This window comes from Heteronotia binoei, chromosome 18 (genome assembly GCF_032191835.1).
Source record: "Heteronotia binoei isolate CCM8104 ecotype False Entrance Well chromosome 18, APGP_CSIRO_Hbin_v1, whole genome shotgun sequence".
In the NCBI taxonomy this organism is placed as follows: Eukaryota; Metazoa; Chordata; class Lepidosauria; order Squamata; family Gekkonidae; genus Heteronotia; species Heteronotia binoei.
This window is the reverse complement of record NC_083240.1, coordinates 41,998,646-42,014,998: the sequence shown is the minus strand read 5'-3', so window position 1 is coordinate 42,014,998 and position 16,353 is coordinate 41,998,646. Positions and strand designations below refer to the sequence as shown.

The window sequence follows — 16,353 nt, the reverse complement described above, 5'->3', positions numbered from 1 at the left end:
AGGGTGGGTGGGTTATAAAAGCAAGCTTTTAATTTTTGAAAAAAGATTATTTATATAAGTCCTTTTTTTACTCAGTGGCCCACACCCAAAGCAGGTGTTTACTTCCAAATCTTACGAGGAAAGGGGGGGAAAGCAGGGGGAATGGCGGATGAAATGTGAGCAAAACCAATTCAACAGTTGTAAGCTTAGCTTTATTTATTTGTATACCGATATACTCTAGACCAGGGGTGGCCAAATGTGCTTAATGGAAGAGCCACATAGAATAAATGTCAGATGTTTGAGAGTCGGAAGGAAAGAAGGAAGGAAAACAAATAGATGGAGGGGAGGGAGGAAAAGGTGGAAAGAAGGCAACTTTTAATTGTAAATACATTTGCCAAGCCTCCAGCTAGCTTGACTTCCAAGCCAGCCAATGGGGTGGTGGGAGCTTTGAAAGTCACACAATATGTATAAAAGAGCCACATGTGGCTCCTGAGCCACAGTTTGGCCACCCCTGCTCTAGACGCACGCAGCAGCATCACAAACATTGAACACCCCCCTCCCCCCCAAAAAAACACCTATGGATAAGCCCACAAATGTAAAAATACTAATTAGGTTATTTCCTTTATACCCCAAATTTATCCCTCCTGGCTGCGATCAGACACATTAAATAATGCACTTTAAATCCACTTTCAATGTACTTTCCAATTGGATTTTCCTTTGTGAACTGGCAAAATCCAGTTGGAAAGTGCATTGAAAGTGGATTGAAAGTGCATTACTTAGTGTGTGTGATTACAGCCCTGGGGACCCAAAGAGGCCTTACACAGTTGTCCCCTCCTCCATTTTATCATCACAACAACCCTGTGAGGAAGGTTATGCTTAGAGTCTACATGACTGCCCCAAGGTCACCCAGAGAGATTCAGGGTTGCCAATCTCCAGGTGGGACCTGGGGATGTCCTGGTTTCACAAGTAATCTCCAGGTGACAGAGATCAGTTCCCCTGAGGAAAATGGCTGCTTTGGAGGGTGGACTCTGTGGCCTTGGATCCCACTGAGGTGGCTCTCCTCCCCAAGCCCCGTCTTCACCAGGCTCCACCCTGGGATCTTCAGGAATTTCCCAACCCAGAGCTGTCAATCTCAGTGGCAACGTGGGGATTCAGATCTGGGTCTCCCAGATCCTAGACAGATGCTCTAACCATTACACATGCTGGCTCTGGCTGAAGCTATAGAAGTGGAGTCAGTGGCTTCCCCTCCCCAAACAACCACAAGGTAACAAATCGAATACGACATCGACAGACGAAAAGGCACCAGGTAGGTTAGGTTAGGAATCTTGCAACTGAGGAGCCACTGCTGAAGAGACCCTGCCCTTTACCTGTTTTATTTCGGTGAAGGAGGGCAGGGCCTTTGACAGAGAACTTAAACCACATACCTGAGTTTACATTAAAAAAAAAATGTACGGGGGTTCGGTTGTGCGGGCGGTGCTGTCAATGGCAACTCCACAGGGTTTTCAAGGCAAGAGGCCCAGAAGTGGTTTGCTGTTGCCTCCTTCTGCATCACAACCCTGGACTTCCTTGGTGGTCTCCCATCCAAGGACTAAGCAGGGTTGAGTCTAGCAGAAGCTCCTCTGCATATTAGGCCATGCCTCCCTGATGTAGCCAATCCTCCCAGAGCTAAGAGGGCTCTTCGTACAGGGCCTACTGTAAGCTCCAGGAGGATTGGCCACAACAGGGGGGCGTGGCCTAATATGCAGAGGAGCTCCTGCTAGAGAATGAGTCCTGGTGAACCTGCTTTGTTTCCGAGTTCTGATGAGACCAGGCTAGGCAGAGTTCTCCAGGTCCAGGTTTGGCTTCGTTAGGAGGTAAGGAGCTTTTTTGTAGCAGGAACTCCTTTGCCTAGTAGGCCACACCCCTCTGATGCAGTCAGTCCTCCAAGAGCTTACAGGGCTTTTCTTATAGGGCCTGCTGCAAGCTCTTGGAGGATTGGCTACATCAGAGGGGTGCGGCGTAATATGCAAAGGAGTTCCTGCTACCAAAATAAAAGCCCTAAGGGGGGAGGGCCGCTGGGGACAGGGTGAGGAATCTGTTCTCCTCCAGCATCTTGCATGCATGTTTTTGAAGGAGGGGGGCATCTGATTGTGAAGTGAAGGGGGTCCCAGAAAGGAATCTTTTTTTGGGGGGGTGGTCTGTGGTGGTTCTGGGCAGCTCTAGTGAGGTCTAAAAAGCCAGACTTTGCAGGAAATGTAGTCCCCCCCCCCCCATTAGTAGACTGTATTTTTCAAGATTACCCGTACAGTAAAAAGAGCAATTTATAGAAATGAATTTTTATAGATCCAATCTCCCTCCAACAGTCCCTCTCCTGCAAGAATGAGCTATGTGCCCCTCTATTTTTAGACGAGAGAGATGGAGGAAAAGGGGGGAGGGGAGGTCTTGGAAGGGGAGAGACATCCCGTGTGGCCAGGATTGCGATCCTCACTGATTGCTTGGTTGCTTCAGCCGCCTATTTGAGCAGCTCGACAAATTTCTTCCAGAGCTGGTCACGCTTCTCCAAGGTTTCATTTTCTGTTAACTGCCTTTAAAAAAACCCTCTTTCCTCTCAACTTTACCGGGTCCAGGTGGCTTTTGAGGAGGGCTTTGAAGGAGGACAGGGCCCCAGAAACGGTCTGGGAGGGAGTTTGATCTCCCTGGCTTTAAGACCAGCTGCTGAAGGTTATGAGAGGGAGAGAGTCAGAATGAATTTCTGCCGTTCACAAATGCCGAGTCGCTTGGTGGGGCTGCAGGCCCAATGCCACCTGTTTGCCATTTGTGCAAGAAGCAACACTGAGTGTCTCTTTCCTTCTGGTCTCCCCTATGGGGTTTTAGCCGGAACTGACCAGTGGGAGCCTTGTGGCCTGATCGTGATGGCCAGGGCGGTTTTTTTGGTAGCAGGAACTCCTTTGCATATTAGGCCACACCTCCCTGACGTAGCCAATCCTCCAAGAGCTTACAGGGCTCTTCTTACAGGGCCTACTGTAAGCTCCTGGAGGAATGGCTACATCAGGGAGTGTGGCCTAATACGTAAAAGAGTTCATTCCTCAATATTCCTCAATTTATTATTGGATTTATATCCCACCGTCCCCACCGAGGCGGGCTCAGGGCGGCTTACAACATAAGAATCTTATTGTTAGAATCTTATGTTGTAAGCCGCCCTGAGCCCGCCTCAGTGGGGAGGGCGGGATATAAATCAACTAAATAAATATTGTATCTTTTAAAATCTGGAATTGGGCAGGCAGCAGATTACAGGCAACATCAGGGCTTTTTTTTGTAGCAGGAGCTCCTTTGCCTATTAAGCCACACACCCCTGATGTAGCCAATCCTTCTGGAGCTTCCAGTAGGCCCTGTACAAAAAGCCCTGTAAGCTCCAGGAGGATTGGCTCCATCATGGGTGTGTGGCTTAAGATGCAAAGGAGTTCCTGCTACAAAAAAAAAGCTCTGATAATGGTAAGTAGATAAAGCGGAGAGGATACCAACCTGCCGTGTTCTTCTGGCCATGTCCTTCTGGCCACGTAGTTTGCTGTGATTTGCCCATCATTGGACACAAGGCCTCCAGAGATGGACGTTTTAACTGAGCTTGCTGTCAAGAAAAATTTAAATAGTGCTGTAGTAAGGAGTGCATGTGCGCTCGCCTTTCACTGGAGAGCTGCACATGGAACGTATTGGTAAAAGCTTGTTTGCTTTGAGATGAGTTTGACTCCTCCCTTCGATCCAGCGCTACAAGGCAAGATTGCAGTGGGCTAGGTACAGATCAGGGAATCCACAGTTTGCAGATGGCTGTTGGCTTTTGGAAAGAGATCTTCCGCTTTGCATGCAGCAAGGCCCCGTTCAGTCCCCGGGGTGGGGGGAGTTATTTCTTTTCTCTGACAGATGGGCCTGGCGGTCAGAGTAGAAAATACTAAGCTGGGTGGCTGGACTCAAATAGCCTGATTTCATATAAGGCAGGTTCATCCACAGACTTGGGAAGCAGAGAGAAGGGAAATGAGATCTAGGCCCTGATTCCCATAACCTAGGCTAGCTTGAATTTAGAGTTGCCAATCCCCAGGTGGGGGCAGGGGATCCCCCGGTTTGGGGGCCCTCCCTCTGCTTCAGGGTCACCAGAAAGCGGGGGGGGGGGGCAGAGGGAAATGTCTGCTGGCCACTCCATTATTCCCTATGGAGACCGATTCACAAGGGTATAATGGAGAATTGATCTGGGGGTATCTGAGGCTCTGTGGGGGGGGGGGGGCTGTGTTCTGAAACAGAGGCACCAAATTTTCAGCATAGCATCCAGTGCCTCTCTCCAAAATACCCTCCAAGTATCAAAAAGATTGGACCAGGGGGTCCAATTCTATGAGCCCTCGAAGAAGGTGCCCCTATCCTTCATGATTTCAAATGGACAGAAGGCATTTAAAAGGTGTGAGGTCCCTTTAAATGTGATGGCTAGAACTCCCTTCGGAGTTCAGTTATGCTTGTCACAACCTTGCTGCTGGCTCCACCCCCAAATTCTCCTGGCTGCGCCCCCAAATTCTCCTGGCTCCACTCCCAAAGTCCCCAGATATTTCTTGACGATGACTTGGCAACCCTATTCGAACTTGTCAGATCTTGGTAGCGAAGCAGAGTCGGCCCAGGATTAGTCCTTGGATAAGAGACCACAAAGGGGTTACTACACAGAGGCAGGCAACGGCAAACCACCTCTGAACGTCTCTTGCCTTGGGAACCTCACGGTGTCACCATAAGTTAGCTGCAACTTGAGAGTAATATATGTATATATGAATTTCAAGAAGCAGAAAAAGACATCGATTTATTCGGGGCTGAATGTGTTCAACGGTCGTACATATGCTCCGAAAAGCAGCCGAAGGATGTCGGTTACCGAATTCCTAGCCTATCCTGGCCTTTAAAAGTGATTTCTTGCCCACGTGGCTGTGCGAAAAGCCTTGAAGACTTTGGCTAGTAAAATAAATTACGCAAAGCAAGGTGATCTATGCAAGTACTAAATGTACATAATTTATCCGGGTTAGCTTCCCCTTCACTTAAGGTGTTGTCATTTTTCATGCGGCTGGCCCATTCGTAATAAGGCTCTAAGCCACAAGAAAACTGCATGTATCCACAGAGATTTTGCAGAGTGGGATTTCCCCTCTTCTCCCTCCTGCTGTTTTGCACTGGACCCCCTGAAAGCAACCGACCCTCTGGAACAGCACAGGAAGCAAAGGCCAGCTTGGCAGGATCCCTGGGAATTGCTGATCTCTCTTCCGAAGACTTAAGTGCCATCGAGTCTTGGGCACAGGGGTGGAATTCTAGCAGGAGCTCCTTTGCGTATTAAGCCACACCCCCCTGATGTAGCCAATCCTCCAAAAGCTTACAAGGCTTTTTTTTTTGTAAGCTCTTGGAGGATTGGCTACATTAGGGGTGTGTGGCCTAATATGCAAAGGAGCTCCTGGTAGAAATCCACCTCTGCTTGGGCACATTTGGGGATGGTGCTGGGAACCATTTTGCCATGCACCCAGGGCTGGCCCTGTCGCTAGGCAAACTAGGCAATTGCCTAGGATGTCGAGAAGTGTTCCCTCTAAGCTGAGTTAGTGTGAGCTAGCTCACAGATTTTTAGCCTCCAGCTCGCACATTTTTGTTTAAGCTCAGGAAAAATGACCCCAGAGCACAATTTATGCAGTAGCTCCCAACTTTAATGCCAGTAGCTCACAAAGTAGAATTTTTTGCTCACAAGATTCTGCAGCTTAGAGGGAATGCTGGTGCCGACCAGCCTTTTTTTGTAGCAGGCACTGCGTTGCATATTAGGCCACACCCCTGATGTAGCCTATACTCCAAGAGTTGACTGCCGGCCCTGTAAAAAGAGCCCTGTAAGCTCTCTTGAAGATCGGCTACATCAGGGGTGTGTGGCCTATTATGCAAAGGAGTTCCTGTTACAAAAAAAGCCCTGGTGCCGACCTTCCGGGAGCACCAAATTGGACTCCCCCATGTGACTCAGTAATGTTATCAGTGGGGGGGGGCACGCTTCTGCTGTTTTGCACTGGACCCCCTGAAAGCATCCGACCCTCCGGAACAGCACAGGAAGCAAAGGCCAGCTTGGCATTATCCCTGGGAATTGCTGATCTCTCTTCCGAAGACTTAAGTGCCATCAAGTGGAATTCTAGCAGGAGTTCCTTTGGTGTATAGGCCACACAGCCTTGCTGAGGATGCCAGACAGTCTAGGGCCACTCTGCGTGCACTAGGGTTGCCAATCCCCAGGTGGGGGCAGGGGATCCCCTGGTTTGGAGGCCCTTCCCCCACTTCAGGGTCATCAGAAAGCGGGGGGGAGGGGAGGGAAATGTCTGCTGGGAACTCTATTATTCCCTATGGAGATTTATTCCCTTAGAAAATCATGGAGAATTGATCTGCGGGTATCTGGGGCTCTGGGGAAGCTGTTTTTTGGGGTAGAGGCACCACATTTTCAGTATAGTATATAGTGCCTCTTTCCAAAATACCTCTAAAGTTTCAAAAAGGTTGGACCAGGGGGTCCAATTCTATGAGCCCCAAAAGAAGGTGCCCCTATCCTTCATTATTTCCTGTGGAAGGAAGGATTGAAAAAGTGTGCTGTCCCTTTAAATGTGATGGCTGGAACTCCCTTTGGAGTTCAATTATGCTTGTCACAGCCTTGATCTTGGCTCCACCCCCAAAGTCTCCTGGCTCCACCCCCAAAGTCCCCAGATATTTCTTGAATTGGACTTGGCAACCCTAGCGTGCACCTCTGTTGTTGGTGCGCAGCTGGAGCTGTGAGGTTCTGCAGCCTCTGGCAACATGAGAGTGCAACAGACCCGGACATCAAAGTCCACGACATGTTTTCCCCCTACCCCTAGAATTCTCTTGGCACGAAGCTAGAACTCCCCGTTTAGCAACGACCATAAAAGGGAATTCTGTGGCTCCATAATGTAATCCGTAGTATCTATTCGTGCCATTTTAATTGTGAGGGTTTCCCCTCCCTCCCAATAAATAATTTGCAATAAAATGTTTTGTAATAATTAAGTAAAAAAAATATGGCAGTCTTGGATTACTGGTTTTGCTTGACTCTGACCACACACGGCAACTCAATAAGAAAGAATTCCATCTGGGCAAGCTCGCAAGAGCATGCGGGGGCTTCTGCCCCCAAACCAGGACCCTGGAAAAGTTGCTCTACTAAGCCCAGAGAGTCAGAGTGGTAAACTCCCACTGCAGGTGATGGGGCAAAACTCGGAATGAGAGATGCAACAAGCCTTCCCTTCTCTTGTGATGGCCCTAGGGTGCATATCTGGGACCTCTGGTTTCCAGGCATGCCTTTGCCACCCCCTCCCCTACGTTTCACAGATGTAAACAGATGCACTCATGTCCCGTAAATACCCCTGTTCTTGCCGGATAGAGTTCCCCGCCAGAGCTGGATTAAACCGTGTGGAGACCCCTAGGCAATTGACATCTCAGAGTTTGAGCACCTACCCCCACTGCTCACAGCCCCCACTGCAGCCTGCAGGCCCCTTCTCAAAAGCCCCTTTGACAAAGCTGCAGGGGAGAGGCAGAGAGTGGCAAACTTGGCGACAATGCCAATAGCAGCCGCACCAGACAAGTCAGGCAAAGAGCTACTCAGTTGCTGGCTGCGTGTGCAGGCTGGGAGGGCTACAAGCAGGGGGAAAAGCTGGCCCGGGGCCCCTAAAAGCATGGAGGCCATAGGCCAGTGCCTACTTGGCCGGATTGTTAATCCAGCCCTAGTTCCCCCTCCATCCGCCATGATTCCCCTGCTGCTTTTTGCCACCCGCTGGCCCAGCAGGTGCATCACTAAACTGAACCTGACAGTTTCCTTTTTTAAAACGAAATGAAGAGGATTTCCTTTCGCGAAGGCGCTGGTTGTCCTTTTTATAGAACAGCAGCTCCTCCGCTGCATCTTGCCACATTTGCTGCCCGAGTAAGGAGGTTAGGGGTAGGAGGGAGGGAGCGGAGGCAGAATCCGGCCACGTTGTGCCAGTGAGCAGGAAAAGTCGACCAGCGGTCCCCGCCAGGTTGCGTTCAACTGGTTTTAAAAGCAAAGAGGATAAGTTCCTCTCTGAGAAATGTGGATTTCAGGAATAGTTTTAAAACCGCAGTGCAAAATGCAAAATGCCAGGCACGGTGCTAATCAAGAGAAGAAATTGGAAATCACAATAATGATGGAAAGGGGAATGATAAAGGGTCATGATTTACAAAACCGTCGTAAAAGATTTTCTCCAGAAGGAGATGGGATCCGGAAGTTCATGGCATATCACTACAAGGGTTTTAGAAAGGAATAATAATAAAAAAATTGAAACATATTGTATAGAGATAATAACAGGACAACCCAACAACAGCTGTTCCCCTGTCCTGTTCCCCTAAGTTTCTAAACAGAATTTAGAAAAGCATGAGCCTTTTATTTATGTTATCGGAGGTCATATTTCAAATTGGTATACATACTTCCAAAGGGAGCACTGAAAGTTTCAAAAGCAGTTGTACGGATAATGGCGTTTGCAACGGCAGGTGCTGGCTTCTTCACCATGCATACGCAGAAGATACGTATGCGCAGTCTTGGAGATTTTATCTCATAATATGGGGGGGGGGGAGGTGCTATGGCAAATGTTTGCGCACAATAACGTTTTTCTTTTCTTTTTAATCTGGATTTGCTCTTTTGCTCATTGATATGGCTGCCTTAGCAGCACCCTTAGGACCACGAAGCATAGTTAAAATATTCAAAGAGCATTAATTTCCCCCTCCTCTGCATAAAATCCCCCAAATAAACGGCATCCCTGGAGCACCATCATCAATTTCACTTGCTCCATGGAAATATCTTTTGCTTTTCTGAAAGGCTTGGGAGGACAGGAGGTTAACAAGGACAGTTGCTGGGGGAACAGGGTGCCAGTTCAAAACACAATCCAATTAAGAAGAACATTTTCGGTCAAATTGGGAAGATCATTTCTGCCCGAGAAGGAAGGAAGGAAAGAAGAAGAAGAAGAAGAAGAAGAAGAAGAAGAAGAAGAAGAAGAAGAAGAAGAAGAGCCAGTTTGGTGTAGTGGTTAAGTGTGCGGACTCTTATCTGGGAGAACCTGGTTTGATTCCCCACTCCTCCACTTGCACCTGCTGGAATGGCCTTGGGTTAGCCATTGCTATCGCAAGAGTTGTCCTTGAAAGGGCAGCTGCTGGGAGAGCCCTCTCAGCCCCATCCACCTCACAGGGTGTCTGTTGTGGGGGGAGAAGACATAGGAGATTGTAAACCGCTCTGAGTCTCTGATTCAGGGAGAAGGGCGGGGTATAAATCTGCAATTCTTCTTCTAAGATATTGGATTTATATCCCGCCCTCCACTCCGAAGAGTCTCAGAGCGGCTCACAATCTCCTTTCCCTTCCTCCCCCACAACAGACACCCTGTGAGGTAGATGAAGATATTGGATTTATATCCCACCCTCCACTCCGAAGAGTCTCAGAGCGGCTCACAATCTCCTTTCCCTTCCTCCCCCACAACAGACACCCTGTGAGGTAGATGAAGATATTGGATTTATATCCCGCCCTCCACTCCGAAGAGTCTCAGAGGGGCTCACAATCTCCTTTCCCTTCCTCCCCCACAACAGACACCCTGTGAGGTAGATGAAGATATTGGATTTATATCCCGCCCTCCACTCCGAAGAGTCTCAGAGGGGCTCACAATCTCCTTTCCCTTCCTCCCCCACAACAGACACCCTGTGAGGTAGATGAAGATATTGGATTTATATCCCGCCCTCCACTCCAAAGAGTCTCAGAGCGGCTCACAATCTCCTTTCCCTTCCTCCCCCACAACAGACACCCTGTGAGGTGGGTGGGGCTGGAGAGGGCTCTCACAGCAGCTGCCCTTTCAAGGACAACCTCTGCCAGAGCTATGGCTGACCCAAGGCCATTCCAGCAGGCGCAAGTGGAGGAGTGGGGAATCAAACCCGGTTCTCCCAGATAAAAGTCTGCACACTTAACCACTACACCAAAAGAGTGACGCATAAGGGACCATCTGACCAGGCTGAACTTTGGTGGGTTGTGAAACATCAGACTAGTCTTTTGGGCGAAAGGCCACGGTAGCTCAGTGGTTGAGTAGAAGGTCCCAGGTTCAGTCCCCAGCATCTCCAGCTAAAAGGACCAGCTTGTAGGTGATATTTGGAAGAACTCAGCCTCAGGTGAGATGCGGCCAGCCAGAGCTGGCAACGCTGACCTTGATTGATCAACGGTCTGACTCAGCATAGGGCACTTTATGTGTTCAGATCACCCAAAGTTTCACACGGGGCCAAAAAAAGTCATACGTTTAGGATGATTGTCTAAATAGCAATGTTCTTTTAACTCACATTGCTTATGACTGGCAAAGAAGAAGAAGATATTGGATTTATATCCTGCCCTCCACTCCGAAGAGTCTCAGAGCGGCTCACAATCTCCTTTGCCTTCCTCCCCCACAACAGACACCCTGTGAGGTGGGTGGGGCTGAGAGGGCTCTCACAGCAGCTGCCCTTTCAACGACGACCTCTGCCAGAGCTATGGCTGACCCAAGGCCATTGCAGCAACTGCAAGTGGAGGAGTGGGGAATCAAACCCGGTTCTCCCAGATAAGAGTCCGCACACTTAACCACTACACCAAACTGGCTGTCCTGTGCTTAGAAACTGACCCCAATTCTCAAGATTTTGTATGTTTTCAGACTCTGGGTGTTTTTACACTGACAGTTTGTAACTCTCTATTGCCGCATTGGAAACTCACCTTTTACATTACCTACAACTGTTCTCACAACTGTTTTGCATCATTGCTGCCCAAAGCATGTTTCGGTGAGAAGAGTTCTGGTGCTGCTGCTGCAACGTTTTTCTCAAAACTAGTTTTGATCTGGTCATTTCTCTACAGGTGTTTCAAACTTGTATTGTAGAAGTTTTCATGCATTTTAAAAGATTCCTCCAAAAGCCACAAGGTGCAGTAATTTGCATGAGAACTGACAGCACTTGAGATTTTTACATATCATTGCTTGCCTCATCTTGTAATTTAAATTTGTATTGTTTTTGTAGTGTTGACACGATTTCCAAGCAATCGTATACATTTAACTAAGCACGGGTATTCTGTCTGCCCTCTGATCAGAGACCCCCCCCCCAAATTAAAACGCTTTCAGCAGGAAATATAGAAGTTTGGCTACGCAAAATGAGCAGAGCAAATCCACCAAAGTAAAAGGAAAATAATTAAAGCGGAATGGTGGCAGACGATTTGAAGACTCTAAAACTCTGGATCAAACTAAATGTAAAACCACCCTTTTACATTTAGTAAACCAGGGAAGAGGGTATCTCGAGCCTGGTATTCCAGGTAACATCCCTCCCATCTTAACAGTTCATGGCCAAACAGCTTTTTGGTGCACAGGACTGGCATGCGGAGAGGTCAAGGGGCGGGGGAAGAGAGGTCAAGTTAATAGGATTAATCAGGGCTTTTTTGTAGTAGGAATTCCTTTGCATATTAGGCCACATCCCCTGATGTAGCCAATCTTCCAACAGCTTACAGGCCTCTTAGTAAAAGGCCTACTGTAAGCTCCAGGAGGATTGGCTACATCAGGGGTGTGTGGCCTAATATGTAAAGGAGCTCCTGCTACAAAAAAACCCTGGGATTACTATGTCAAACTGCAGTTTGGCTTTTGTTTCAAGAGGTATAGTTTCTCGGGTGAAGAGGTGCGCACCCAGCAGCGTGTGAGAATCTGTGAATCGTGGTGACGTTTTTTAGTGGCGATGTGACTTGTGCGCAAATAACTTCAGTGTCTGTGGTGTAAGGGTGGGGGCGGGCGGAGAGATATTCCTTGTGCAGGAACTTGGGGGCACAGCCAGTTTGGTGTGGTGGTTAAGAGTGTGGACTCTTCTCTGGGAGAACCGGGTTTGATTTCAGAGTCCCCTAAACTTGAACACTTGCACAGTAGTTATTGCACAATAGATAGTGTGATCTTGGGTCTGTTCCTGTTTTTGCTATCAAGTGGCAGCCCATTTTTTTAGCGACTCTGGAGTTTTCAAGGCAAGAGACATTCACAGGTGGCTTGCCATTGCCTGACTGTAGCAACCCTGGACTTCTGTGGTGGTCTCCCATCCAAATTCTAACCAGGACCGATGCTCCTTAACTTCAGAGATATGACGAGATCAGACCTGGGCCATGCCGGTCAGGATGCTGGGACTGTGGATGTAGCCTTTCCACCTTGTACAATCTTGTATAAAACCTTGTATATAACCTTACCTTATATAAAAGAGCCTCGTGGCGCAGAGTGTTCAAGCTGCAGTACGGCAGTCCAAAGCTCTGCTCACGACCTGAGTTCGATCCCCAGCGGAAGCTGGGTTTTCAGGTAGCCGGCTCGAGGTTGACTCAGCCTTCCATCCTTCCGAGGTCGGTCAAATGAGTCCCCAGCTTGCTGGAGGGGAAAGCGTAGATGACTGGGGAAGGCAATGGCAAACCACCCCGTAACAAGTCTGCCATGAAAACATTGTGAAAGCGACGTCACCCCAGAGTTGGAAACAACTGGTGCTTGCACAGGGGACCTTTCCTTTCCTGTATAACTTCTGGAAGTTTTCATGTCAGTGATGTGTTTTATTTCATTTCGTTGCAAGCTGCCTGGTGGTTTGGAACAATTGAAAAAAGGATCCTGTGGCTGATACCAGACGGGCGTTCTGGAGCGACTGGGAGGCGTCCTGAATTGGGACGGCTCAAAAAGAACCATCCCGGAGCCTCCACGCGCTCACCCGCATCCCGTCCGCAAGGCGGCTGGGTGCCTTCACATCGGAAGGCGACCCACAAGTTGGATTCCTTTTCTTTTCCCTTGGGGGACAAGCGCTGGTGCGCACCAGCACACCAGCACTCTGCTTGGTTTAGAAAAAACCAAAACACCACCTCAGGAACAACTTGGGGCGGATTGGCAGTTCCACACTGCCAAGTCGCTGCACTTGCGCCCTTCCCCGTCCAGACAGCCCAGAGGCGACTGACCGCAGGCTCAAAAATTTGCTACCCCTTTGGAAGTGGTAGCTTTTTGAGCCGGGTGGAGCGTCCTGGAGGACGGGGTGAGGATGGGATAGGGACAGCCGGCAGATGTTGCCGTCTGCAGGGATTTTTTGGGGGGCCGACTTCAGAGGCATCTCTGAGCTGGCCCAAAGTGTCGGTCTGTAATCAGCCTGTTATTACTTTAGTAAAGAAACAAGTGTTTGTATAGGCAGCCCCCCCCCACCAAATTGGAGTAAGCGAATTAACTGCTCTGTGGCGCAGAGTGCTAAAGCCGCAGTACTGCAGTCCTAAGCTCTGCTCATGACCTGAGTTCGATCCCCAGCAGAAGCTGGGTTTTCAAGTAGCCGGTTTGAGGTTGACTCAGTCTTCCATCCTTCCGAAGTCGGTCAAATGAGTCCCCAGCTTGCTGGGGGGAAAGTGTAGACGACTGGGGAAGGCGATGGCAAACCACCCCGTAAAAAGTCTGCCGTGAAAACGTTGTGAAAGCAGCGTCACCCCAGAGTCGGAAATGACTGGTGCTTGCACAGGGGACCTCGCCTTTCCTTTCTATCCCCCACGCAGAGCCGTAGCCGGGATTTCATGTTTGGTGGGGCCCACAGAAGGATTTGTTCTTCGGGAGGGGCACCCAGTTTGGTGGCCCTGGGCTCTCGGCACTGTAAGCTGCTTTGAGTCCCACAAGCTAACCCCCCTTCACTCCTGTGCAGTCGCCCCCTTCTTATGTGCCCCTCTCTCCGAGAGACAGAGGCCTCTTGACTCTCCCCCCGCCTTTGTTCTGCAGGCTGTGTTAGGGAAGGAGAGAGAAAAAAGCAAAAAGACCAGCCGCAATGCTACGACTTGCTCAGAGTGGCGGTGAGCAAAGTGGTCGGATTGGGAGCCCTCCGGTGGAAGGGGAGGGGGTTAAAAGGATGGGCCTGGCCCCCCCCCCCCCGGGCCCCACTGTAGCTACAGGCCTGCCCCTAAGTGTGCATTCCTGCATCCACAAGACCAATTTGACGCAAGGATGTGCACTGAGAAAGTCAACTTTTGTACAAGGTTAATCTGCCCTCCTTGGACTGGGTTTTCTTTATCAGATGTCGGCTGGCCTTTCTGACCCCCTGCTGGGTTTCTAATGGTTTTTTTTTTTCCATGTTAAATGATTTTTAAAATGCTGTCTTATGTTTTACTTTGTCAGCTGCCTCCAACGGGAAACCTGAAGGGGTGGCCCAGAGGTGTTCTAAGTCAATAAATCGTATCTTTTCTTTCTCGCCCCCCCAGGGAATCCCGGTGCCTACCTTCGGTGGACTTTTTCCTTACCCGTACACCTATATGGCGGCGGCTGCTGCGGCTGCCTCTGCCATTCCGGCTAGCAGTGCGGCTACGGCCAGCTCACTATCCCGGAACCCCTTTCTGAGCAATGCCCGCCCTCGTCTGCGTTTCAGCCCCTATCAGATCCCGGTTGCCATCCCACCCAGCACCAACCTCTTAACCACTGGTCTGCCTACAAGCTTGAATGCCGGCTCGGAAGGGTCCAAGCCCGGAAGCAGTAGGGAATCTAGTCCCCTCTCGGATTTGCCCGTGCACAAGCCCAGCAGCCAACGGGCCTCTCTGTCCCCCAAAGGGTCCCTGAAAGATTCCATCAACGAGCTACAGAATATCCAGAGACTGGTCAGTGGTTTAGAAACCCAGAGGGAGGTCTCTCCAGGAAGGGAATCCCCTAAGTGACCCCCTCCAGAGGCCACCTGCTCAAAAGGGCTGAGATGGAACAGGGGACAGAGGTGTACAGCACAGTATAAATATTTATTTTAAACAAAGGAGGTGGGGGAATTGATACTGTAAGGGGGGGGGAGGAGAATGAAGGACAATCAGATGTAAGCCCTACGGAGTCAGCCAGATGGATCGATAGCCGTAGGAGGTACAGAGCAGTCCAACGTATCATGAGGCAGTAGTAGTATGGGAGAACATTGGGCTACCGCTGTGTTCTGGAGATGGTCTCTCCATGAACTTCCCAAAACACATGTCTCCTGGCTCTGGTTCTGGCGGAAGACACAGAGACTGCCCTTCTCTTCTAACTTGTCAGCCTGAAAGATACATCTTGAATGGCCGAACACGGATTTCAAGTCCACAGTGTAAATAACCAGCTTCTGGACATGTGGCTGACCTAGAAGATCATCACGGCAGAAGATGGTCCACATAATCTAATTCTAAGGGTTTAAACAAATAATAAAGCAACACTGTCGGAGAGGCGCTTTGCTATTTTCTATGTCAACTGACGGATTTTCTGAAACTAGGATTTTGTTGACATTGTCTAAAACAAGGACAGTTGAAAGGGGACTGCTGCAAATTCTGGCTGTGGGACAGCAGAAGACGACAGCAAAATCTGTAGAGATGATGTCCACTTACCCACCAGTCTTGGAAGGCCATCAAAAAAAATATTCAGAACTGGTATAATGAGTGTAATGACCCCCCTTTTTCATTTAGGACTCTTTCTGTGTACCAGAAAAGTCTGGGTTTTTTTAAAAAGAAATACACACATAATATTTATGGAATAAATGGTAATTTTGTGTAAATAAGCTATACAAATCCCCAAATATGCAAAATTTGGTATTAATTTATTCAGAGTTGTACATTGGAATGTACATAATTAGAGTTTAACTCCTCACATTTAATTGTTCTCTCTTTTTCTTATGTGAACATACATATTGTAAATGAAGACCTATTTAGCTCTTTGTGAATGGGAAAAGATATTGGGTTTCTTTTATGTCTGAAGATAAAAGATTGTTTACCCCGCCTGTCTGAAGATTATCACGTGCCATTGATGATATTTTTAGATCATGAGGAAAAGGAAGAAGTTGGAATAATCTTAAGGGATTTCTATGAGGACTATCGTCCCCCCCTCCCTCCTTCCCATATATCAAAATCAGAATTTAACATTGAATGCAAATCTCTTTTACAGTGCGGGGTATACAAAAATTGCAGGAATTAAACCTCAGGATTTTATTTTTCACTCCAGAACAACAAGAAAAGAAAAGAAAGTCCCCAACCCTTAAAACTATACTAAGATTTAAAATATCACATGGATGGTGTGCTATATACTTGTTTTAATTTTTTTTAAATGACTAGAAATGTGCTGGTTATTCGGGTATCTGTTCAATTTTTTTTTGATGAGTTCTCACAACTTTCAATAAAAAAATATTCAAAGAAAACGCTCCTGCCCTTCAAGTTTTCCTGTTCCTCATTTTGTTGTTGTCGTTTTAAAGTCTGTTTCTTTTCTTTTACATCTCCGGTTCTTTGGGAACCCTGCGAGGAAAGACATCTAATACTTTCCAACCAAAATAACACAACAAAGTGTGAAAGTGATTTTTTTATTTCTCTCCTGAAAGCCCATGTACTGTTTCTGTGCTATTTTGGTTGGTCCT

General features: G+C 48.4%; 1 protein-coding gene across 1 annotated transcript in view; it reads left to right on the top strand.

Moving 5' to 3' along the window:
• Nucleotides 1–16,140, top strand: part of TBX2 (T-box transcription factor 2) — a 54,987-nt gene extending 38,847 nt beyond the window's left edge. The window contains 1 exon segment of the mRNA XM_060259129.1: nt 14,213–16,140. Coding sequence (XP_060115112.1) covers nt 14,213–14,659 — 447 coding nt within the window. The 3' untranslated portion in view covers nt 14,660–16,140.
• Nucleotides 16,141–16,353: the final 213 nt, after the last annotated feature.